At 35.9% G+C, this 23,674-nt stretch overlaps 11 protein-coding genes across 11 annotated transcripts; 6 read left to right on the top strand and 5 right to left on the bottom strand. All coding sequences in view use genetic code 12, as the record gives it.

Moving 5' to 3' along the window:
* Nucleotides 1–1,551: 1,551 nt before the first annotated feature.
* Nucleotides 1,552–3,312, top strand: DEHA2D01188g (DEHA2D01188p; the record flags this gene model as incomplete). Its single annotated transcript, XM_458520.1, has 1 exon — nt 1,552–3,312. One exon carries the CDS (start codon nt 1,552–1,554, stop codon nt 3,310–3,312), a length of 1,761 nt encoding a protein of 586 aa, XP_458520.1.
* Nucleotides 3,313–3,546: 234 nt separating this feature from the next.
* DEHA2D01210g (DEHA2D01210p) lies at nt 3,547–5,436 on the bottom strand (the record flags this gene model as incomplete). Its single annotated transcript, XM_458521.1, has 1 exon — nt 3,547–5,436. The coding sequence occupies one exon, from the start codon at nt 5,434–5,436 to the stop codon at nt 3,547–3,549; it is 1,890 nt and encodes a 629-aa protein (XP_458521.2).
* Nucleotides 5,437–6,608: 1,172 nt separating this feature from the next.
* Nucleotides 6,609–8,237, top strand: DEHA2D01232g (DEHA2D01232p; the record flags this gene model as incomplete). The annotated part of the gene is made up of 1 exon (XM_458522.1): nt 6,609–8,237. The coding sequence occupies one exon, from the start codon at nt 6,609–6,611 to the stop codon at nt 8,235–8,237; it is 1,629 nt and encodes a 542-aa protein (XP_458522.1).
* A 692-nt stretch (nt 8,238–8,929) lies between these two features.
* On the top strand, nt 8,930–9,226 carry DEHA2D01254g (DEHA2D01254p; the record flags this gene model as incomplete). Its single annotated transcript, XM_458523.1, has 1 exon — nt 8,930–9,226. One exon carries the CDS (start codon nt 8,930–8,932, stop codon nt 9,224–9,226), a length of 297 nt encoding a protein of 98 aa, XP_458523.2.
* Nucleotides 9,227–9,398: 172 nt separating this feature from the next.
* On the bottom strand, nt 9,399–10,469 carry DEHA2D01276g (DEHA2D01276p; the record flags this gene model as incomplete). Its single annotated transcript, XM_458524.1, has 1 exon — nt 9,399–10,469. The coding sequence occupies one exon, from the start codon at nt 10,467–10,469 to the stop codon at nt 9,399–9,401; it is 1,071 nt and encodes a 356-aa protein (XP_458524.1).
* A 1,324-nt stretch (nt 10,470–11,793) lies between these two features.
* Nucleotides 11,794–12,444, bottom strand: DEHA2D01298g (DEHA2D01298p; the record flags this gene model as incomplete). The annotated part of the gene is made up of 1 exon (XM_458525.1): nt 11,794–12,444. The coding sequence occupies one exon, from the start codon at nt 12,442–12,444 to the stop codon at nt 11,794–11,796; it is 651 nt and encodes a 216-aa protein (XP_458525.2).
* A 244-nt stretch (nt 12,445–12,688) lies between these two features.
* On the top strand, nt 12,689–14,650 carry DEHA2D01320g (DEHA2D01320p; the record flags this gene model as incomplete). The annotated part of the gene is made up of 1 exon (XM_002770202.1): nt 12,689–14,650. The coding sequence occupies one exon, from the start codon at nt 12,689–12,691 to the stop codon at nt 14,648–14,650; it is 1,962 nt and encodes a 653-aa protein (XP_002770248.1).
* Nucleotides 14,651–14,820: 170 nt separating this feature from the next.
* On the top strand, nt 14,821–16,356 carry DEHA2D01342g (DEHA2D01342p; the record flags this gene model as incomplete). Its single annotated transcript, XM_458526.1, has 1 exon — nt 14,821–16,356. One exon carries the CDS (start codon nt 14,821–14,823, stop codon nt 16,354–16,356), a length of 1,536 nt encoding a protein of 511 aa, XP_458526.2.
* A 174-nt stretch (nt 16,357–16,530) lies between these two features.
* On the bottom strand, nt 16,531–17,736 carry DEHA2D01364g (DEHA2D01364p; the record flags this gene model as incomplete). Its single annotated transcript, XM_458527.1, has 1 exon — nt 16,531–17,736. The coding sequence occupies one exon, from the start codon at nt 17,734–17,736 to the stop codon at nt 16,531–16,533; it is 1,206 nt and encodes a 401-aa protein (XP_458527.2).
* Nucleotides 17,737–20,003: 2,267 nt separating this feature from the next.
* Nucleotides 20,004–21,194, top strand: DEHA2D01386g (DEHA2D01386p; the record flags this gene model as incomplete). Its single annotated transcript, XM_458528.1, has 1 exon — nt 20,004–21,194. One exon carries the CDS (start codon nt 20,004–20,006, stop codon nt 21,192–21,194), a length of 1,191 nt encoding a protein of 396 aa, XP_458528.2.
* Nucleotides 21,195–21,425: 231 nt separating this feature from the next.
* On the bottom strand, nt 21,426–23,173 carry DEHA2D01408g (DEHA2D01408p; the record flags this gene model as incomplete). The annotated part of the gene is made up of 2 exons (XM_458529.1): nt 21,426–22,506; nt 22,560–23,173. The coding sequence occupies 2 exons, from the start codon at nt 23,171–23,173 to the stop codon at nt 21,426–21,428; spliced, it is 1,695 nt and encodes a 564-aa protein (XP_458529.2).
* Nucleotides 23,174–23,674: the final 501 nt, after the last annotated feature.

Here is a 23,674-nt window from a genome sequence, read left to right on the forward strand (position 1 = left end):
GTGAATTCCTGAGTAGTTGAAATAGTGCTTCTTGATATCCTTTCAGGTATGCTTGTAACCTAATTGAGAGATTTAATAGTAGTTGGTATTTCAGTGGATTATTTCTTGCGATTTCAAAATGCACGTTCAAATAAAAGTTCTTAAGTCTCTTATAGCCTCCTTAGCGCAAGTAAGTTTATTATCAATATATCCTACGACTCCTAGAATTATAAATGGTTTATAGCTCTGTAAATTTCCAGTAAGGTATCGTCTATGCTCTATAAATCGTGTGATATTCATAGGTATATTATTAGAAGGATATCTTCATGACCCGTGGTACCCTTCGTTTAGATGCTATATTAGTACAAATTCTTCTAAGAAAAAACCATGGATATCAAGGTTCCTAATCAGTAGGAATGATTAATTGGTCACAAGATTCATTTTTGTCAAAGCCCATAGACACGTGGATTCTAGCCGTTTATATGCATTTCGTATTTTCAGCGTAATCAGCGCATTATTGAATTATAATCAGGTCCACGTGTTGGCTCAAGACATAAATTAGTCCAATAATTAAATTTTAATCTGAATTGCTTCTAACAATGTCTCGTCTAACACAGCATGCGCTGATTAGAATACCAAATTCATCACTCCATTACTGTAGAGCACCTCAATTGGGCATGTTTCTTCGTAGGAACATCTACGCCGTACCATCTGGATCCTAGGTATATGATTATCCAATCATTTTCCAAACCTTGTGTACAGTCAGAGAACCCGTGGACATATTTTTTATTTGCTTACTCGAGACCACATGTTTACGGCATCCAGAGCGTTCAATTCTCCATGAAAATCTGATGGCATGAAATAATTACATGCCTTCAATTTACAATCAAATATCGCTTCTTATTGTTGATTGACGTTCGCTTCGCAGAATTTAAAGAAAGATAGAATAACTTGGCTTGAATCGTAAAAATGAATGTTAAAAGTTCCTTATTTATGTTTTGGTAACACCAGTGTACATTCGAAATCCTTTTTCTCTCACACGACTGGTTGTAGCGTTTCCCGTTTTAGGATCTAGCAATGCATTCTCTATTTTATTCACAACATTTGCCGTAATATTCAATTTTACTTGATAGCCCCTAGTATTGGTATTGGTTACTCATAGTTTTACCACCTATCAACCTACGTGCTAATAAAGAACACCATAGTTTACTACTTCTCTCGTAAGCTTCCTTAAACGCATGAACTTCTTTTCTCACGTTTATCGTGCATATTCCCACTGATCGTTTTCTTCTCCTTGCCAAGAAACTCTGCGACCTATTTTGCACCTGAACTTGACTTCCAAGACTTTTCTTAATTATACATAGAAAGTTAATTTTTGTAATAGAATTAGTTCTAATTAATTAATTTATTAATTGACAGACCCACGAGTACTAATAATTGTATTCGTAAAAAATGATTTAACAGTATATATAAATTAAAGGAAATCTCTTGAATTTTAATGATGAAGATTAGAAGTGTATCCAAATAACAAAGCATTAGTTTCCATTAAGATCAATATAAATCACAAACACAATGGTGCTTACTCAGTTCAATCATATCTTTGCTGTTGCAATGATATTTGCATTTTTGGATGCATGGAATATTGGTGCAAACGATGTTGCAAATTCGTTCGCATCTTCTATTTCATCTAGATCTTTAAAATATTGGCAAGCCATGATAATTGCGGCCATTTGTGAGTTCTTGGGGGCTGTTTTAGTAGGAAATAAAGTTAGTGACACTATTAGAAACAAAGTTGTCGATGTTGCCATTTTCGAACCAGAACCAGCTGTGCTTATGTTAACAATGGCATGTGCCTTAGTTGGTTCTTCAATTTGGTTGACCATTGCTACCTCTATTGGTATGCCTGTTTCTACTACACATTCTATTGTCGGCGCCACTATTGGTTCAGCTATTGCTGCCAGGGGTGCTAATAATATTGTCTGGGGTTGGGATGGTGTTGCACAGATTTTTGCCTCTTGGGGTATTGCACCGGTCATTGCCGGTGCTTTTGCATCTATTATTTTCCTTATTTCCAAGTATACCGTTTTAGAAATTAAAAACCCAGCCACTTCCTTAAGGAATGGTTTAGTTTTAGTTCCTATTTTGGTCTTCATCTGTTTTTCAATTTTGACAATGTTGATTGTTTGGAAAGGTGCTCCATCTTTGAACTTAGATGATTTATCGGATGGTGCTCTTGCTGGTTCTATTGTAGGTGTTGGTGCAGTAGCTTGTTTGCTTTATATGCTTATTTGCTTTCCTTACATGAAAAGAAAGTTAGTTCATAATGATTGGACTTTAAAGTGGTACCATATATTTATAGGTCCAGTCTACTGGTTCAAGTCTACTGACGATATTCCTCCAATGCCAGCAGATCACAATTTGACTATTGATTACTATAAAGGTCGCCGTCATGATGAACAAGACCAAGACCTTGATACAGTACGCGAGGAAGACAAGTTCGAAGATATTGAAGTTAACGCTGAAAAAGTTTCATCTTCTTCGATTGATCAGACAATTAATAAAGACAATAGTGGAACTAATTGTATTAAATTCAACTTAGAACAACCTGATACTACATTGTCTACTAAAGAACTCTGGAAAGCTTTGTTCAAGGAAGGTCCAAATAAGTGGCCATTGTTATTATGGTTAATTTTGTCTCACGGTGTTACTAAGGATATTATTACGGACCAAGCTCAATCTAAAGGCGCTTTATCTGGTAACTTGAAGGATATGCACTCCAAATCCAAATATTACGATAATAAGATTGAATATTTATTTTCATTGTTGCAAGCTATTACTGCCGGAACAATGTCATTTGCCCATGGTGCAAATGACATTGCTAATGCAACTGGTCCATTATCTTCAGTTTACTTAATTTGGACAACTAACACCACCGGTGCGAAATCAGATGTTCCAGTTTGGGTTTTATGTTACGCAGCGGCAGCGTTAGTCATTGGTCTTTGGACATTCGGTTACAGAATTATGAGTAATTTAGGTAATAAGTTGATTTTGCAATCACCATCCAGAGGTTTTGCGATTGAATTGGGTGCAGCCATTACTACTGTTATGGCCACACAATTAGAGATTCCAGTTTCTACTACTCAGTGTGCTGTTGGTGCTACTGTATTTGTCGGTTTATGTAATTTTGATGTACGTGGTGTTAATTGGAGAATGGTCATTTGGATTTACGCTGGATGGATTTTTACCTTACCAATTGCAGGTTTAATTGCAGGTCTCCTTAATGCCTTCATAATACACTCACCACACTGGGGCGGTAACTACGAGTTAAATTAAATATTATTTATTAACTGCTTAGGGTTTAAATTTTTTGCATTCTAAATCGCAAGTCGCAAGCGTTGTTGACTTGATTTTATATACATTTAAGAATAGTTTATATTAATTGATCATATTATTAATTTATAAAATTTATTTATTACTTATCGTCTTTAAAGTCGTACATGACATGTTAGCTATTTACAATCTATGTTACCCCAAGTAACGTTAGAGTCTACTTTCTAAATCCATATTTTATTCTCTTCTGTTTTCTGTTTGTTCGGGCACATTTTCTAAATTATCGTTGTTCAAACGATCAACCAGAATATCCTGATTTTTGTCGCTTAATGAAGAACTACTTCTGTTATTATTCGTTGTTCCCTCGTTTGTTTCTTCTTTTGCTTCGTCAGCCGCCATCTGTCCACCTGTAACCTTAGGTAACCTTTTATTTGTCGTACATATACAACCGATAAGTCCTAGAGCAGAAAACCCGAGAGACATGTAAAATACATTCCTAATGGCTTCCATGACTTGATTTTTCACAAAATGTTGAGCTCCGGGAGATAATGTTTTAATCACATCTGTCGAAGTTACTAATGCTCTTTCATTAATCTGGCTTAATTCAGACAAAATCAGCTTATCATTTAAATTAGATAAAGCGGTGGCAAAATTATTTTGAAATGCAGCCGAATAAACTGCATCAGCCAAATCAGCACCAATTGTACCTCCGACGGCTCTACCAAAATTAACAAATGTTGTAGTCAAAATAGTACCACCAGGTGTCTTTGGTGCCGATATTTGAGAGGAAATCAATGCAGCTTGCATTTGGAAACCACACGAAATACCTGAAATAATCAATAAACCAATCTGTCTAGAACTAGAAGAATCAACATCCAATAAACAAAGAAGGCCTATCCCAATCGGACCCATTATTGCACCGAATAAACCAAATGGCTTCACAAACCTAGTTTTGTGGATAAGTATACCACTTGAAATGGAAGTAAGCACCACGGGTATGATAATAGGAAGCAAATGAAGACCCGAATGCCATGCATCAGCACCATGAATAACTTGGAAATAAATCGATACATACAACACAATTGCCATGAAATAACCAAACATCCCGAATATCATAAGTGTTGATGCATCCACTCCCAATGCTTTCACTATATCAGGAGGAATAATTGGGTTCTTGGAGTACTTGAAATTCCAAATGCAGAATACGATTAATACTGCCCCACCTAAAACAAAACAACAAATTACTGCAGCCGAATCCCAAGAAAATTGATCGCCCGCACCAAAGGTCAAAGCTAAAAGGAAAACAACTAAGCCTGCCGATAAAAGGACAGTACCTAAATAATCAATCATTTTAAGCTTTTCTCTTATATTACCCTTAGTCTTTGGAGGGTTAAAGGCCCAGAAGAAAAATGCCGCTGCAATTCCACCAATAGGCAAATTAATATAGAAACTCCATCTCCAAGAAACGTTCGAAGTAAATGCACCACCTATAAGGGGTCCAAGTACACTAGCTACTGCAAAAGTGCATCCCAAACCTGCCATACCAAGCGGTCTAACTTCTAATGGAACAATTTCACTGATCAAAATAAAAACCATCGATTGAATGCCTCCCCCACCTACACCGGCGAGAACTCTACCCCCAATTAACACATTCATATCGTTGGCTAATGCACACATTAAGGAACCAGCTTCGAAGAGAATAATGGCAATAAACATTGTTATCTTTCTTCCGAATATAATTGAAATTTTACCCCATGTGGCAGCAAAGACAGCCATCGACAAAAGAAACCCTGCTGATAACCATCCAATCTTGTCAAACCCATCAAATTTATTCCCAACAACTGTAAGCAAGGTGGCAACAATAGTTTGATCCAATGCCACAAGAAAAAGACACAAGAAGATTGCCACAAAACATAATGCCAATTTAGGCCCGTGTAAATACTGATCCTCTCTTCTACTACCATCACCAGCATCACTCTCAATGAATTTTTTTTCTTTTGGGGCTTGTGCTTCTTCATCGCGAATGTTTCTCACAGCTAGATGTTTTTCAGTAAGATCAGTGCTGTTATTACTACCAAACGACTCTCCAGCAGACTTAACTGCTATATCATTAGATTGATTTGACATATTTGATAATACTATTAATATCTGTCAAAATGCAAAAGGATGTCCCTTTATAAATAAATTTTAACGCCGTGCGGAAGACTAAGTTACCCCCGAATTAATTCCGCATCTAAAGCCTCTTAATGATTTTATAGTTTCGGACCGTTGCCCGATCCGCTTGTTGGGACGTTTATGCAATAACCATCCTTTGAGTCAATACGTGCCTTAAACTTCCCATGTGGAACTTAATTATTCCTATCATACTATTGTCAATAGTCATTTGATGGTGTCCTACGCTTATTCTTCAAGACGGCAACTTTCGCAAACCTTCATTCCCAGAGATAGTACATTCATCCCCTGCCATTTCATTATATGGTACATATACAATATAGTGTCAGATAGCATAAAACACATATTGCATAATCTGGGTATGATTAGGTTATACTCGGTATCAACTGATAATCTAAATTAGGAAACCTCTATATGTCAGCACCATTTGCCAGAGGCAGAGCCCATTTGCCTCCCACATTTTCCTTCACAACCTATAATTACTCAATTATAAGTTGTTCCCTACACTATAGTTTATATCTCTATAGGTGATAACTCAAAGGTGATACTTCTAGGACAACACCGATAATACCGCCTAGATACGTATAATAAAAAGACATTCCATATTGCATACATAAAATAAGGCATATTTTGCAGCTTGGATTGATATCTTGTATATAGCAAATTATGAGATTTTAGCACGGCTGACAAATTACATATTCTCAAAGAAGTAATAACCGTTAAAATTCCTACGGCCGAGCCTCTTGATAATGTAGTTTCTGTGCGGCTCTACAGTGTTGATAAGTCTTTGTATACTATATAGTACTGGAAATACCAGATTTACGCCATAAACTGGAAATATCGGACATATCCCTAAATGGGTGATGATCCACTATTAGTAATTCTCGGTATTTTCCCAAATAGTTAAGACCGGGACACTTTAACACTCCAAAGCTGCAACTTCTACTCGATGCAAGTGAAAATCTTTATGAATTAATAATCACATCAGTTCAAAGCAGTAGACACAGATTGATGCGTAATTGATAGTTATTATAAAAGGAAGGTAAGTCAACGTTTTAATATGTTCAGGGTTTTTTTTTATACAGTTGTTTTAGCAAGCAATTTTTTCATATTACTATTAGACTGCGATGCATTATAGATTTTTAAGAGACAGTTTTGTGGGAAGGACGATTTATCATCTTTCCAAGCACAAATATTTGAAACATCATGAAGAAGATCCAGAATTCCTAGTACCCAGTAAATACTACGGAGAGGGCAAGGAAGCTCATAGCGATGGGTCTGTATCAGACGTCAAAGAAGTTTTGGATGGGTCAGATGAAACAATAAGGATATCTGACCAGATTATTGTTGACTGGGACGGGCCTGATGATCCAGAGAATCCGTATAATTGGCCTTTATATCAGAAGATTTTTTTTATGTTTGAAATTGCATTTTTAACAACGTCAGTTTACATGGCTTCTGCCATTTATACTCCTGGTGTCGAAGAGATTATGGAACAATTTCAAATCAGTCAAACTGTGGCCATATTGCCATTAAGTTTGTTTGTTATAGGATATGGTATCGGACCAATGGTTTTTTCGCCTATGTCAGAAAATGCCGTCTTCGGTAGAACATCCATCTACATTGTCACTCTTTTCATTTTTTTCATCCTTCAAATCCCAACAGCGTTAGTTGACAATATAGCCGGTTTGTGTATTTTAAGATTCATAAGTGGTTTCTTTGCATCTCCTTGCTTAGCTACAGGTGGTGCTTCAGTTGGTGATGTTATTTCTTTGCCTTACATTCCGGTTGGTATTGCAACATGGGCCATTTCTGCTGTGTGTGGTCCCTCTCTTGGTCCATTAGTTGGTTCTGTCTTAACTGTCAAAGGGGACTGGAGATGGACATTTTGGTTCATGTGTATTATTTCTGGCTGTTCCTTGTTGGTCTTGAGTTGTTTCTTACCAGAAACTTATTCTAAGACTTTATTATACAGAAAGGCAGAAAGACTCAGAGCTATTACAGGTAATGAAAATATTACCAGCGAGGGAGAAATAGAGAACAATAAAATGACTACGAGAGAGTTAGCCATTGATACTTTATGGAGGCCTATTGAAATCTCCATCGTTGAGCCTGTTGTTTTATTAATAAACGTTTACATCGCATTGGTATATTCCATTATGTATTTATGGTTTGAGGCTTTCCCAATAGTATTTGTTGAAGTCCATCATTTTACATTGGTCGAGATGGGTGTCACCTATGTTAGTATTATGGTTGGTGTTATTATTGGCGCTATTATTTATGTTCCAATCATTTATAAGAAGTTTACGAAAGTTATGCTAGCTGGTGAAGATATTACACCTGAGGTTTTCTTACCCAGCGCAATCTTTGGAAGTTGTATGATGCCTATTGGTGTGTTCATCTTCGGATGGACTGCAAGCCCAGATATCCATTGGATGGGCCCTATAATTGGAGCAGCTATTTTTGCAATTGGTGCGTTTATAATCTTCCAAACCTTATTCAACTACTTGAGTATGTCTTTCTGGAGATATATGGCATCGGTATTTGCCGGTAATTGTTTGTTTAGATCCGTCATTGCAGGTTGTTTCCCTCTATTTGCACATCCATTGTTTACTAATCTTGGTAGTGAGAAATTCCCTGTCGGATGGGGTTCAAGTGTGTTGGGATTCATTTGTGTTGGAATGATTGCGATTCCCATCTTGTTTTATATTAATGGGCCTAAATTACGTGCTAGATCTAGGTATGCTGGAAACTAATAATTACCCTAACTACTAATAATATGTATTTATGACATTTATATCATCGTGTATTTCTCACTGAAATCTAATATTTAAATTATCCTATTTGAAATACAATAACTTTGTTAATAAATATTTAATATATAAAATTGTAAAGTCTACAAACATGTGAAAATACATCCTATGGTTATGTATGAAGAAAATACTTAAATTTGCCCGTGAGGAATATTTCGATAGAGGTGTATGAATAGCTTTGTTCTGCCAGTAACCAATAAACGCTGCATAATATACTAATCATTTTTTTACTATAAAAAGTCCTAGGAAATCATTCAATCTTGCGAGCTATACACCTATTGACTAAGTAATGCGATACGAGATAAAATGTAAAGCCATGCTCCATTTCTATTCTAATTAATTATTATTGTTGGTTTAAAAAATTAAAGCGACAAACCCAATCGTTCTCATGTACATAGCTTAACCATTGCAATCTTGCTTAACATATCCTGCTGCTCGTCAATGCACCAAGAATTGTAACAAAAAAAAACGTTTAATGAATGAAAAAAATACTTGGTATTATTTTCATACCAAATAACAAATAAAGGTCATATCAGGGATTTATAAACTATGGTTAGTGAATTGTTATAACTTACTTTCTTAGTTTTCCTAGAGTTGTTTTCACCAGCACACTTTCCCATTAATAAATTGAATAGATGTATAGATTTTTAAGAGATTACTTTGTTGGAAGGAGTATTTATCGTCTTTCAAAGCATAAGTATTTGAGACACCCGGAGGAGGAGCCAGAATATATAGTTCCAAGCAAATACCTTGGAAAAGGTAAAAAATTTCTGGATTGTTCTGAAGAAACAAGAAGTGCCAAAAATGGTCCTAGGACGGGGTTCAAGTATATTGGCATTTATTTGTCTTGGTATGATAGCCATCCCTGTTTTGTTTCATTAGAACGGCTAAATTACGTGCCAGATCTAAGTATGCTGGTTATTATCTTATAATTATAGAATGAAATTTGGAGACCAAGTATTTTTTTATATAACAAATCATATATTAGCATTTTCATAGTAAAATATTTTTAACATGTATTATAGTACGTGCTTCAATAATATTCCTATGACTCCAACCAATAATTTAAACAAATACTTGTATATATGAGCAAATATTACACCATTATTTGCGAGAGCTATTCTTGATAAAGTAGTCAACTTCTTCAGGAATAGAATCCCAGAAATACTTGGCATCTAAATATTTTGGCTTCCATCCAGTCTTTATACCATTTTCACCTCTACTTCTAGAATTCGTAGACCAATAGTAAGGAGCAAACTCGTCGCCTTCAGCAAGTTTAACGACTTCGTCAGGCTTTAATTGAGCAACAGCATTCTTACTGATCTGTTTTCTGTCATAAAGGTTCTTCGCAATTGCTTCGGAAACATCGCTCCAATAATGTTCAATATCAGTAGGTTTTTCTGTAATGGAATCTTCATTCTGATTTGTGTACGATCCAAAATAATATCCTTCTCTACCTTTAGGAATTTTGCTTCCATTTATCAATTTGTCAAGGATTAGCGTATACAAGTCTCCTAAATCTTTAATATGGACACGGTTCCAGATATATTTTCCGCTGTAGACACTGAATGCTTGATCATTAGCGACTGAAAGAGCAATCAAGTAAGGAATCTGAGCTGAAACAATCTTATCATAACCATCGCTCTGCCCAAAAATGGTAGAAGGGGAAATAATAACTGTCTCGATATTTGGATTTCTTTCATTAATATCCAATATAATAGCATCAACGGGCCTGTGAGGCTGTTCTAAAGGTAAAGAATTGATTTCATCAATACTTCTGTCATCATAATAAATTTTAGTAGATGGTTTTTTGCTTTCTGACGTCTCATCACCAATAACTGACGTTCCCGATGTATGAATCAAGATTGTCTTGCTCTTCTTCTTGATTAAAGTATCTGCCAACACTTTTGCTGATGGAACATGATCTACATTAGCAGTGTTGATAATAATCTCATTTTCATTCACTTGTTTTTCAATTACTTCGAGAGAATCAAGAGATCCAATAACAGGAATTACCTTATTATTAGTTGCTTTAGTTAAAATATCTGCTTTCTCTTGTGACCGAACCAACGCACTGACTTCGAAGTTATGCGTTTTGTTATTCAATAATTGATAAAGAACCTCGCCCCCTATGTAGCCTGTTGCACCTGTAAGAAAAACCTTAAAACTAGCCATACTTGTTATATCTGTTAATTCTAATATAATGTTTAGATGTTGCAATCTTGCAACCTTAAATACCCCTACTTTCTAAACTTAGATTACTAAGCAGGGATGTGAAATATTGCTGCTTAGAAATCTCGGATATATCGCAATTTCCATATTTGGAGAATTTTGCGTCCATTCGACTTCTGACATATACTCTAGCATTCCATTCGGGAGAAAAATATCAATTGATCAGAGTAAGAGATATAAATCATTGAAGTAGTCTTGAGGTGATATATGGCCATAAGCTTGATGTTTGAAGGTCTTGAATGTATTCCAATTTTACATAATCCCGATAATTGACAACATTTCGTCATTTTTATGATTATGTATGAAGTATTGATAAAGAAGTTAACTAAAAAGATAATAAGTGACGATATATCAATTCAATCATTAGATAACCAATTTTTATATTTTTAATATGTTCTTTTTTTAATAAGATTTGATAGAATGTAGAAATAATTTCAAAAAGTGCTTAAACTATTGAGAAAAATATAGTTCAAAATTGTTGAAATAGATTTTAGAAAAACTTGGAATCTAAGTTTAAGTAAATAAGCTGGTTTTCATTCTTGAAGTAACTAGTATTTTATTGTTAATGGATATACCTGTGATGCCAAAATTGCATATATGAATCAAATAGTAATACTCGTAGGTTGAATCTTCATCTAAAAAAGAAATAGATACTAATTATACTATTTACGTCTTCTGAAATTTCGTATCTTGAACAAGGAATTGATCTTTCATGTGGCTCCTTTTTTATGGTTGAAGTGATTTCTTCTGAAACTGCCTACTACGAGCGTCTCAAGAAATCGAGGCGAATTTGTGCGTCGCAATATACCTCTTGTGGATATAATGAGGAGGCTACAAAAAAATCACTGGGTATAAAATAAAAAGGACATTCTATGGCTGATAACAATATACAAAATTAGTGGTAAAGGGCAATTGTTTCTCCCTTGTCATGATCACGGTGATCAAAGTGAAATTTTTTTGTCAGGTAAAAGTTTGTAATTTTCTTTCAAGGTGGAATATGAGTTTTGACGTCGAAAGATTGAATGGAGATAACGTCTCGCTATCTTATTGAATTCTAGTTTGAATTTCTCTCCACCCTTCATTCGATTTATTCACTAAAGGTTCTCGCCTTTGGGTGGTAAACCCGAAAACGAAATTACGAAACTATACTCAAGCGGTTTAAATCAGGCTTAAGAAATTAACGGAGGAGAGATTCCAAGAAAGTTCATTGAAGATCACTGATTTCATTCACTCTTTTCTTCCTCCAACCTCTTCTTATGCCCCATCATTAATCATTATCGATCACCATGAGAAAAACCTCAATACCTTCTCCATTTTCCTTATCGTTTCCCTGAGAATCTATTTTTCCTTTTCCTATCGTGAATGATTCTCTAACTTCAAATCCCAAATGAAAGTATATATCTCTAGCATGTGATGTGATTGCCTCCACATAGACCGATTTGTTACTATTTTTCGCACTCACGAGAATAGGGTAGATCAAAGCTGAAACAGACCCTTTTGTCGGCGTCTTTTTCATGTTTCTCGCCAAGGTATTCAAGTACCAATATTGTTTCTTAAAATAATCTCTCTTAAATTTCTTAGATTTAATAGATAGCTCAGTGACCTGATTCAAGGCTTCTTGCAGAAGTGCTTTTTCTAGAATTCGGTTATTAGTTGCAACCTCTACACCGGGAGGATACCATATTGCGACAGCTCCATAGTCATCTGACTCGAAGATTTGAGCACCTTGGTTCAAATGTTCATTGATTCTCTCTTGGAAAGTAAAATAGCTCTCATCAATCTGAATAACATCGGGTGAAAGTTCGTTAATTCTTCTAGTCAAAAACCTAATGAAACCTACATTCTTGAATGCGCTTACCATGACTTCATTGAGTTTTTGCACATCATTAGTTGGATTTAGGGTATTATTCGACTTCATAGATTTGAATTTAAAATTGTAATTTTCTTATCATCGATGAATCATTATAATATATTTTGGGGATGTTGCATTGTTTTATTTCCTCATCACCCGATTGGCATGCAAATGGCTACTGTGGCTTGCCTCAGGTCGTGATGGAAACATTTGGAAGCATGCATTTCATAGATATATGAATTCATGTATTAGAATGCATTAAATAATTTCGAATGGACTTTAACAAAGCAGGTTTCAAAACCTTGAAAGCATGGCCGTCACGAAGAGAAAAGTATCTAAATGCTCTATTGCGTGTCTTAGATGTCGAACGAGGAAAATAAAATGCGATAGGATGACTCCCTGTAAGAACTGCACTGCTGCTGATACAAAATGTGAAAAGAGTAGTATTGATCTGGATGGAAGAAAAAAAAGATACCGAAACCTTTATGTCAAGGCACTTGAATGCCAAGTTGAAACCTTAGAATCTGTTGTATCAAGCCTTGTGCATATAAAGGATTTAGTGGACAAGGACCATGTAAATTATTCTCCTTTCAATAAAAATGAAGAATCACAATATCAGGATGGTGAAATGAAAGCTAATAGGATTCTAAGTAATAACTCGGAGATTTTATTGGAAGACAAGACCAATATTAGTATCTATGAGGACATTGTTCCCCCAATGCCCAAAGCTGCTGCCCACTTAGATAAGAATGCAGCCCTTGCGAACTACGAGGAGCTTGAGACTAATAAAGATATAGCGGAATGCTTGGACAATTTTTTCACCTGGCAATACTTTGATATGAATTTTTATGTCGATAGGAAGAGATTTTTCAAAGAATTCCATCGAAAAACGGAAGGAGAGACTGTGGGGGAATTTTGTTCAGAAGATTTGATATATGCCCTTAGCGCTATAGGAGCAAAACTTTCAAGTAATGAGGAGCTTCAAAAGAAATCAACAGATTTTTATACAGCAGCGAAAAAGATAATATTCTCCGAAAAATACTTGTACCCATGCTCTACAACTATACAGTCTCTATTGTACTTATCGGTATACGATAACACATATAATGATTCCAGTTGCTGGATGCTCTCTGGACTAGCGTTTAGAATGGGTCTCCATCTTGGTTTTGACCGTTTGTTGTATAAGGAGACCTCTAATTCTATGGCATCAGTCACAATCAAGGCCGAAAACAGGGTCTTCTGGGGGTGCTTCATTTACGATCATTATAATAGTCTATTGCTTGGGAGGCCAGTGACGTTTAAGTCTAGTGCAAGTTTGCGAGAATTCCTTTCTCTTGAGAGAGAAGAGAATTTTTCTGAAAAGTATTCTATTGATAACACTACCTTCGTGATGTTCAAAATGATTGAACTCTTTACATTGCTGGAACCATTTGTACAAACACTCAATCTGGCAGATGAAACTGACAATAAGACCGTGCAAAATTTGGAATCCTTGCTTAGAACACAGACGTTGAATAACATAAACTTACAATTAATGAGATGGAAAAATGATATAGAATTCGGAATACTATGGAATAAAGATAGTGCTAATTCAACAGATCAGGATTTATCAATGTTGGCACTTAATTACTACTATTATTTGACAGTACTCTGCATAAACAGACCTTTTGCCCCTATTAAGACTGGAAAGGCTTCTATCTCAAAAGAAATAAGGCAATCTTTAGAGTATTCGACTGAGCTATCTGTCGCATGCATTAAAGAAGTAGTTGCCTCCTTAAGAGTTTTTTCAGAAAGAATGCAATCTTTTAAGTACTTGACGGTAACCATGATCTATACAATTGTTCTATCGTTGAATTATATACTTCTATGCGATACGAATGTGATGGTGAACATTGAGGGATTGAGAGAGGATTTTGAGTACTTATTGTCAGTTCTCAAAACCGCCTCCAACCACTGGAAAACAGCATCAAGGTCATACGAATTGATACTAACCAAAATGCGGCAGAAGTACCCTAGTTATTATGAAGAAATGTTTAAACTTAAATCAAAGCTAGAGGCTACTCGAAGTCAAAGTAATGATACACAATGTAATTATGATTTTTCAGAATATTCGGGGATAATGGAGGACTATAATGTGGCAGTTCCTAGTACGGCAGACAGTATACTAGATACGCATGAGTTATGGAATAATAAGATTGATTTTAGGGCATTAGACTTTTTGGATGCTAATATAACCTCATGGTCTCATGTGTTTCCTGATTTATACAAATAAATCAACTCGGATTATATTTTCCGTCTCTTTAATTTCGCGATATAGGCATCGATTGCGAAAAGTAGCATGAACAGCACCACTGTGGAACCCTTTTGAAATACCTGCTATTCAGACCATAAATTGATTTTATTCCCCACCTCTTCAAAGTTTGAAAGTTTAATTGTTCATTAATGGTTTTCAAGGTTGACTCAATAGCCATAATAGGTGCAGGACCTTCGGGATTGGCCGCTCTTTATGAATTTCTTCATACGTCTAAACAAGGTGTAAGCTCTTTTGGTAGTAAGGAGCCTGAAGAGAAGGCTTTTGAAGAAATAGTAGTTTTCGAGCAGAAATCTAATCCGGGGGGCGTATGGGCTGTTCCAGATGAAGAGAAAGTATCTTATTTGAAGGACCTTTACCAGTATGACTCACTTCAGAACATCCTTGACTCAAAGGAAAAGAGCTTACAAAGTGCAATCAGAAGCTACAATTCGCGGATTCCTTTAGAAGTTAATAAATCGGATGACTCAGTGTCTTGGAAGGGAACACCTTTGTATAAGAATCTTTTTACAAATATACCAAAGAGATTTACAAGATTTTCTACTAGTGCGTATAAAGCTATTGGAAATGGTAGGCCCATAGACCCATTTTTGAGAGATTTTGAATTAAGGAGTCACATCCAGAATTACGTATCTGAGCATGACTTGGAAAAGCATATCAAGTTCAACACAGAAGTGGTTAAGGCTGTGAAAAAGGGTGACAAGTGGCTACTTACCCTCAAGTATGAGGATAAAGATACCGATAAAAAAGAATTTTATCTGAAAGAGTTTGACGCTATCGTGGTAGCGAATGGAAGTTATACGCTTCCTTATATTCCCCAGATCGAAGGGTTGAAAGAGTACGAAGAAGCTCATCCTGGCTCCATTTTACATTCTAAATTTTTCAGGGACTATGAGGACTATAGGAACCAAAAAATTATCATCTTGGGTAGCTCTGTGAGCGGATTGGCTCTTTCTCAGTACTTAAAACCACTTGCAAAAGAATTTATTCTTTCGCGTAAAAACAGAAAGGAAATCTTAGATTGGATGAATGACATTATTTATTCAAAAGAAGTGACTGTGAAATCTCCAATCAAACGGTTTATTCCCTCAAGTAAAGAAATTTGGTTTGATGATGGTACTAGAGCGAAGGATTTTGACAAGATATTGTTAGCGACAGGTTACTATCCCTACTATCCTTTCTTTGAAAAAGGCTTTTTATCCCTCTCCGTCCCTCCAGAGAAGAAAGGGCCTGCTAATAATTCTAGGATCAAGAACCTATACTACAATATTTTCAAGATAGATGATCCTACATTAGCCTTTGTTGGATTAATTAAAACTTCGCAACTCTTCACTGGATTTGAATCTCAATCTGCTGCAGTTGCAGGTATATGGAGTAATGCTAAACAGTTGCCATCTCTCAAAGAACAATATGACTGGGAACTCAAAAAATTAGAAGAGACACCCGATACTTCGCGTTTCTATGTATTTTCAAATGAAGACGTCGAAACTAAATATTTTGACAGGATCAAAGATTTCTTTCCCTTCGCAAGAAAATATCCTCTCGATGAAAATTATTATGAACACTTTGAAGATTTTAAAATTGGAGAGCAGAAGCTTGCCGATCTCTCGCTTTCCATAATAAGAAAGAAAGTAGTGTTCGAAAACGGTGAATACATAGTGAAATAGAAACTACTTGATTTTGCTTAGATTTTAAATAATAAGAATGATAGGCAATTACATTAATTTTCAATTTTCATACTTTTTTTTCAAACATGGGTACATGCTTTTGAAATCGTTATTTCTACTCTTTTAGTGATTCATAAATTACAAAAAAATTAAAAATTTCGTTCTTCAATAAAACTATTTAGGTTTTGCATAAAACTTATCTATTGAGTCGGCACCACTTTTTACTTTGATTTCATCTTCTTCAAATTCATTCAAAGGAATCTCTTGTTCATATTCTACAGGAAAAATCTGATTCCTTTTCTCTTTGATTTCCTGAGGAAGTTTTAGCAGGAAAGTATACTTGGAATTCCTTAACCACAATCGTGCTAAGTGACGCCTGTGGTCTTCATCTTCAAGATAACCTTTTCTGCAATGTTGGTTGATGAGATTGTTCACATACTCTATATCTCCTTTCTGTAAATCCGTTTCTAAAGTATACTTATATGCTATCGCATTAAAACCACCTACAGCATCTCTCTCTTCTGATGATATTAACGGGTACGACTTATCTCTGGGAATCTCTCCAAACCCTATGAAGTTTCTAGTGGAAAAACTGGTGATGAGCTCATCATTTTCGTAGAATATTAAAGGTGCACCTTCTGGAAAGCCTTTCCTCTTATAACCTTCCGGACTAGTCAAGACTTTGATGATGTCTGGTCTATGCTGAGCAAGATAATTGTAGATTGAATAAGTTGAGCTGATGAGCGATTCACCTCCATTGGCGGGGGTACCCAATACTAATAAAGAAACAATGTCACCACCGAAATCAGAATGGTACATCTGCGGATCAGTTGTTTGTTGACTGACACCTATAGGAGCTCTTTCTTCCTTTGGAACATGAGCTATAGATTTAATGTGAGTGAGTGCTCTGTTTAGGCCTTGAGCATCCCGAATGTCACCTATATAAGAGCTTATACCAAGATAAGCAATTAACCTTTCCTGTTCATCATAATCGTCTATATTAAATCCCCTCAATAACCGAACTCCAATACCCTTATAAAGATCTTCGCTAAAATCCTCGAGTTTGGAACCTAATGAGCCCAAGTTGAAATTCTCTCTACCGACTTTTCGCAATGGAAGGCCTAATTGTTTAAACTTTTTGACCGCCTTATGAATTTCAGAGAGATCTTCCAGCGTGAAATAGTATTTATACTTTTCAGGATTCTTTCTCAATTCTTCACCTCTCCAGACATGTGGACCCGTGAGCTTCTTGGGCCAGCCCTCAGGAAGATCGACTTTGATATGTAGGTGCTTTTTGTCAAGCTCCCTCCATTCGTTGACACTGTGGAGAATATCTGGCGAATCCGAATAGTACGTGTAAGAGTCAATTTCTGCAACCATTTTCTATTTTGCTACAATCAACAACAACCCGAAGTTTCAAAATGGGGCGGATAAGCAGTATATATAGCTGTATCGGGATTTGAATATGAACAGCTATATACACCCAAATTTATATCGAAAAAACTAACCTTCATCGTCGAAGCCACAACGGAAAACATAATCCGCAATTATCACCACAGTTGGCGGATCAAGATCCGCTCATTCCACTCATCATTTCATACTTAATTAGTCAAATAATACCTTTATAAGAGAACCAATATTTAGAAAAATATGTTGTTCAGTAGCTCAAGTGATGTCTAAAGCAAATTCGATTGAAGAAGGCACTGATGCTTTTTCTATTCTGAAAAATAAAAGTTTCTTATCCACCAGAGAGCTGTCGCAAGAGATTGATGTCATAAACAAATCAAGATGGGAGAAGTTCTTAGAGGTTGTCTGGGATGGGCCCAAGACTGATGAGGAAAGAAAATATATCAGAAAGTTGGATATTTTTCTCTTGACTTGGGGATGGTATGTTGCAATCGGATACCCGCAAAAGAAAAATTATATTTATGCGCAAGTACTAACATTATGCAGTTATGGATATTTCGTCAAATTGCTTGATTCCAATAACTTCACTAATGCCTATATCTCTGGAATGAGAGAAGATGTTGGAATCACAGGAGACAACTATAATTATGTTCAGTCTATATATATGGCAGGTTACGTAGTGGGAGTTGTTCCTTCACAAATTATTACTTTGAAAGTGAGACCATCGATATACTTTCCTTGTACTGAGTTGATCTGGGCCGTGCTTACATTGTGCACATCACGAGTTACAACAGTTGAACAGCTTTATGCTATAAGATTTTTAATTGGATTTTTTGAGTCTCCATTCTATATGGGTGCGATTTCTCTCCTAAGTGACTGGTATGGTGAAGAATCACTCAGTAAAAGGGCATGTATTCTATATTCCGCCTCAAATGTTTCTAGTATGGTACGTATTTCATTTTTCTTGAAACCACTATATCAAAATATTAATACTAACGTTATCAGTTTGCTGGTTATTTACAAGCTGGAATTTACAACAATTTGGATGGTAAAGGTGGAAGGGTATGTACTAACCTATTTCTTACAAAGTTTCAAGACTTTATTTACTAACTATAATAGGCGGGATGGCAATGGCTTTTCATAGTTTGTGGTTGTATTACTATTCCTCTTTCTTTATATGGTTTCATCGCCATTCCTGATAATCCACTTCGGCCAAGTAAGCTTGCATTTTGGTTGAATGATGAGGATAAGAAATATGCTGCAAAAAAGTATAAGCAAACCAGAGTAGCTTTTAGCGGATTTGAGTTTTCTGAAATCAAAAGAATGATCTTTGACTGGCCCTTTTACGTCATTATCTTTTGCTACACAAGTTATATGATCTTTACTAATGCCATGAGCTACTTTATCTTGTTTATTCAATCTTTGGGTAGATATAGCGTAGCTCAAGAAAACAGCATTCCAACTTCAGCACAAGCTGTCGCTCTTGTGTTCACATTATTGTTAGGATGGCTTGCAGATTGGAAAGGAAGACATCTCACTCTTCAGATTGCCTTGACTGTCAACTTGGTTTCTTGTATATTTTTGCTTATAAGTCCAGTTGAGGGATGTGTATGGTTTGGCTATATTATCAGTGGAATAAGTTGGTGTTATGGACCTATATTATTAAGTTGGTCCCAAGAATTTTTGAGAAGATCTGAAATGGAAGCTAAGTTCACTGTAGGAGTTGCTCAAGCCTCCGCAATAGCTAATTTAATTTGGGCGACTATTGTCTTGTGGAGTACAGAGAAACAATATCCCTACTACAGAGCTGCTTATATTGTGTGTCTCATTTTAACGGTAGTTCAGATGCCACTCACTTATGGTATGAATGTGCTCATCAAGCGAAAGAATATGTTAGACAATGTCACAAAGGTATACGAGGAGAGAGAAAAAGATGTAAATTCTTGATTATGTATTAATTTGAATAGATAGCTATTTATCTACTGTGAGATTTGATAGTATATATATATATGGTACTGAAAATAGGGTGTGAATATGTAGGTTTTTTATCTTCTTGAAAAGGGTGTGTAAAACACCCGACTAGTATTGCCTGATTACGGAAATCTTTTCCGTCTGAAAGCCACAATTATCCAAATCGATCAATTTTTTGCATCAATTTTCCAGTCTTCAAAAGTATAAATAGAGATGTCCAGATCGTATTATGTTAATTTGATAAAGGGCAAATCTGAATTTAGACAAGTATGCCAGGCGAACTCCAAGATATTAATGATTATATAAAGGAGTCTAAAAGAGGGCGGGACGAGCATAATATACAAGGAGTGGTACCAATCTTGGATATTAGTGCAGCACTTGATAAGGAAAGAAGACCTCAACTTCTCAAAGATCTCAAGCGTGCATTATTTGATATCGGATTCTTCTATGTTAAAAACCCACCATCTAAAAAGATTCCTAGCATCTTTCATGATTTGAAAGAGGAATCATGGAATTTTTTCAACCTCCCAAAGGAGAAAAAGTCAGAGATCTCAATGGAAAATTCTAAACACTTTTTGGGTTATAACGACGTAGGTGATGAATTAACAGCAAAACACATTGACTGGAGAGAACAGGTTGAATTCGGTACGGAGCTTCCAGAACCGGTCATAAATTCAGATGATGAACTATGGAAGAACATCGAAGGTCCAAACTTGTGGCCTGACAAGCAATTGGTACCAAACTTTCGGTCCACCATAGAAGACTACATGAGCGAACTGGAAACTCTTAGTAAGCTCTTGATTGACTTGATAAAAGAATCGTTGAATCTTCCGGAAGCAGTTTTTGACAAATATTTCAAAGAGAAACAGCAGTGCAAAATGAAGATCATTAGATACCCTGACCTCTTGAAACTGAAAAATGATTTGGAAGGTATTCGGAGCCATTTACTGCAATCTTTAATAGACTTAAAACAGGGTGTGGGAGAGCACCGAGACAACGATTTTTTAACTATCATTTACCAGGCTACGAATCATACTTCTCTTCAGGTTCAGACATTCGAAGGTGAATGGGTCAATGTTCCTCCAATAAAGGATACTTTCGTCGTCAATGCAGGTCAAACTCTAGAATACATTACTAATGGGGTTTGCGTTGCGACAGTACATAGGGTATTGACTCCTATTCCAGGTGAAGGAGACAGATTGTCAATTGCTTTTTTCCAAACGGTTGATGTGTCGAGTTACAAATCAAAAATCGAAATACCAGAAGAGATTCAGAAAGAAGCGGATATTCGTGACTCTCGTCGTACGAAAGAAGACATTAGCTTTCAATTTCCTCAGGCAAATGCAAAGCCATTGGGATACTCTATATTTTTGAATAGGATAAAATCGCATCCTAAAGTCGGGGCTAAATGGTACCCTGATACGTTGAAATACGTCCAAAAACAACTCGAAAAAGCATAGTCAATCCCAAGTTCTTATTAATATTCGATGAGCTTTCTTGTGTAGTTCTCTCTGATGCTGCTATATAAATTAAGGAAGAATAATCTCATTTATTTTAGAATTAAGTGTAATTTCAAAGCTTATCGAAGCTGGTGTGAAAATAAATAGTGAAAAAACTGTACAATTAACACGATGTACTATGTAATACTTATGTCTTTCGAAAGTTTCATATTAGCTGCTTAAATCTATTTTCTAATCTGACAAACTCTCCATTCCCTTATTGGAACCATAATCATCTATAACTTCAATCACATTTCTTGTTTTCTCCGGAGAAGTTTCCCCCTCGGAATTGTGTTCTAGATGAGGTGACTCGTCTTTAAGTGAATTGTACAAGATTACTCCGTTCAACTTGGCAAACCTTCTTTCATCTCTCTTATAGAAAAAATAACAAATCATCATTACAATAACTTGTGCAAGTCCCATTAAAGCAGCAGTTAAGAAACCTTTTGGATATCTCGGAGCATCAACCGTTTGCCAAACAATTTTAGATATCCAGGGAGTAGATTGTAATCCTATTGTATAAGTTAATACCCATTCAATTGAACGCCTGTTAGTATCGTGTCTAAGCACATCATTTTGTAAAGGATAAAATACAGAACTTTGTGACCAAGCCCAATAACTGAAGTAGAAGGCGAACCATTTGGCTTTCTCTGATACATCCCACACGGCTAGGATAATATTTGCTATAAAGTTCATTAACTGAGCAAATACAATCATTAGGAATCGTTTCCTTGTCAAATCAGCACCTGTAGTTGTTATTATAAGCCATATAATACCCAATGCAGGTGGGATAGCTGTTAGTTTATTAAGTTTTGGTATAGAATACCTATTCAAAGATTGTAGCCATAATGCGAAAGACCCAGATTGAGAGTTTGATGCATTGAACCCACCGACATTTCCAAGTGAAAATGCATAGAAAGGCCAAGAAGTAAATATTTTCTTCCAAGTTTTCTTGTCAAAAAAATTCGTCAAAACCAATCCGTCATGAGTTCCATTTTCTCTCATTCTTCTACGCGCTAGCTTTATCTCATCATCTGTCAAGAAGAGGGAGTAACATTTGAAAGGAGTACCAGGTATGGCAAAAAAACCAATAAAACATACAGCAAAAGATATCAAACTGTCTATTATGAAAGCCCATCTCCAACCAGATAATCCGTTAACACCATTAAGCAGATCATATACTGAGCCTTGAACTAAACCGGATGTAAGCGTCCCCAAGTACTGTCCCACGTAAAAAAACCCTGCCCTTTTAGTGATCTCATGAGGTTTGAACCTAAAAAAAAGTTAGTATCAGTTAATGAATTCTTCAAGTAAATGGATACTTACCAGCTAGCAAATGCATAATGGATGATTGGAAAATAAGTCGTTTCTGCAGCACCAACGAAAAACCGAAACGCTTTCAAAGCTTTTAAATTAGGCACCGCATAAGTGACCAACGTGAAGAGAGACCAAACAAATTCTCCTGTCATAAGAACATAGGGTGCTGGATATCTAGGCAAAATATACGCGAATGGCAAAGTAAAGATGATTGCCCCAATGTAGTACATGTTTTGGGTATCCACCAAATCATTCAGCACCATACCAAGGTCTTCCTTCATACCTGAAACATACGCATTGTTCAAGTTTGCAGAATCCAAAAACTTTACCCAGTATCCCAAGAAACCATAAAATGTTATCATGATATCAAGCTTCAACAATAGCTTTCGTTCTAACTCTGACCTCGATTTCGTAAATAAGTATTTGAACTTTGCTGGTTTGTTCTTTCTGTATTCAAACTCATCAAAGAAATCCCAGAACTTCCTTTTCGCTTCATCCTTATACACGAAATCCTCGTCTTCATCGTCTTCGCTCCTTCTGACTAAAGCTGAACTGATTTCTGCATCTGTCTCATAAACTGTTCTTACGTGAGGTAAAATCCTACCTATGTAACCTAATCCCATCTTAATTTTGCTGCATTGTGGACTTCATATTTCACGACATCAGGCTATTTAAGTAATTTTCGGCCATTATTTGCTTACTATAAGTTTTTTAACAACCATTTAAAGCCACAGTGATAAATTTATTTTATACAGGAACAAAATATTGAATAGAATAGGAACGCAAATCAGATAAGCTTAAAGCCCCACGGATCAAAATCCGTATTTCCACAATAGCTGCATAGCTTGTTTTATTATCCAATAAAATAGCTCCAGATACTATTTCATCAGATATATCTCTTTTAAAGTGGAAGCACTTCCATAATAGAGATATTGATACCACCCAAAAGTTTGAACCTATTTCTTTGTGGTAGATTTTTATTGATGAAAAATTGTCCAATTCCAAAACCTTACTTTCTTAAGGTTAACTGAAACCGAATAATAGGACTTGAGTGGTATACAATCAAAAGCAAATTTCCTTAGAGTTAGTGTCCGGGAGAAGACTCAATCCTTTTAGATAGTGAT

This window comes from Debaryomyces hansenii, assembly GCF_000006445.2.
Source record: "Debaryomyces hansenii CBS767 chromosome A complete sequence".
Classification (NCBI taxonomy): domain Eukaryota; kingdom Fungi; phylum Ascomycota; class Pichiomycetes; order Serinales; family Debaryomycetaceae; genus Debaryomyces; species Debaryomyces hansenii.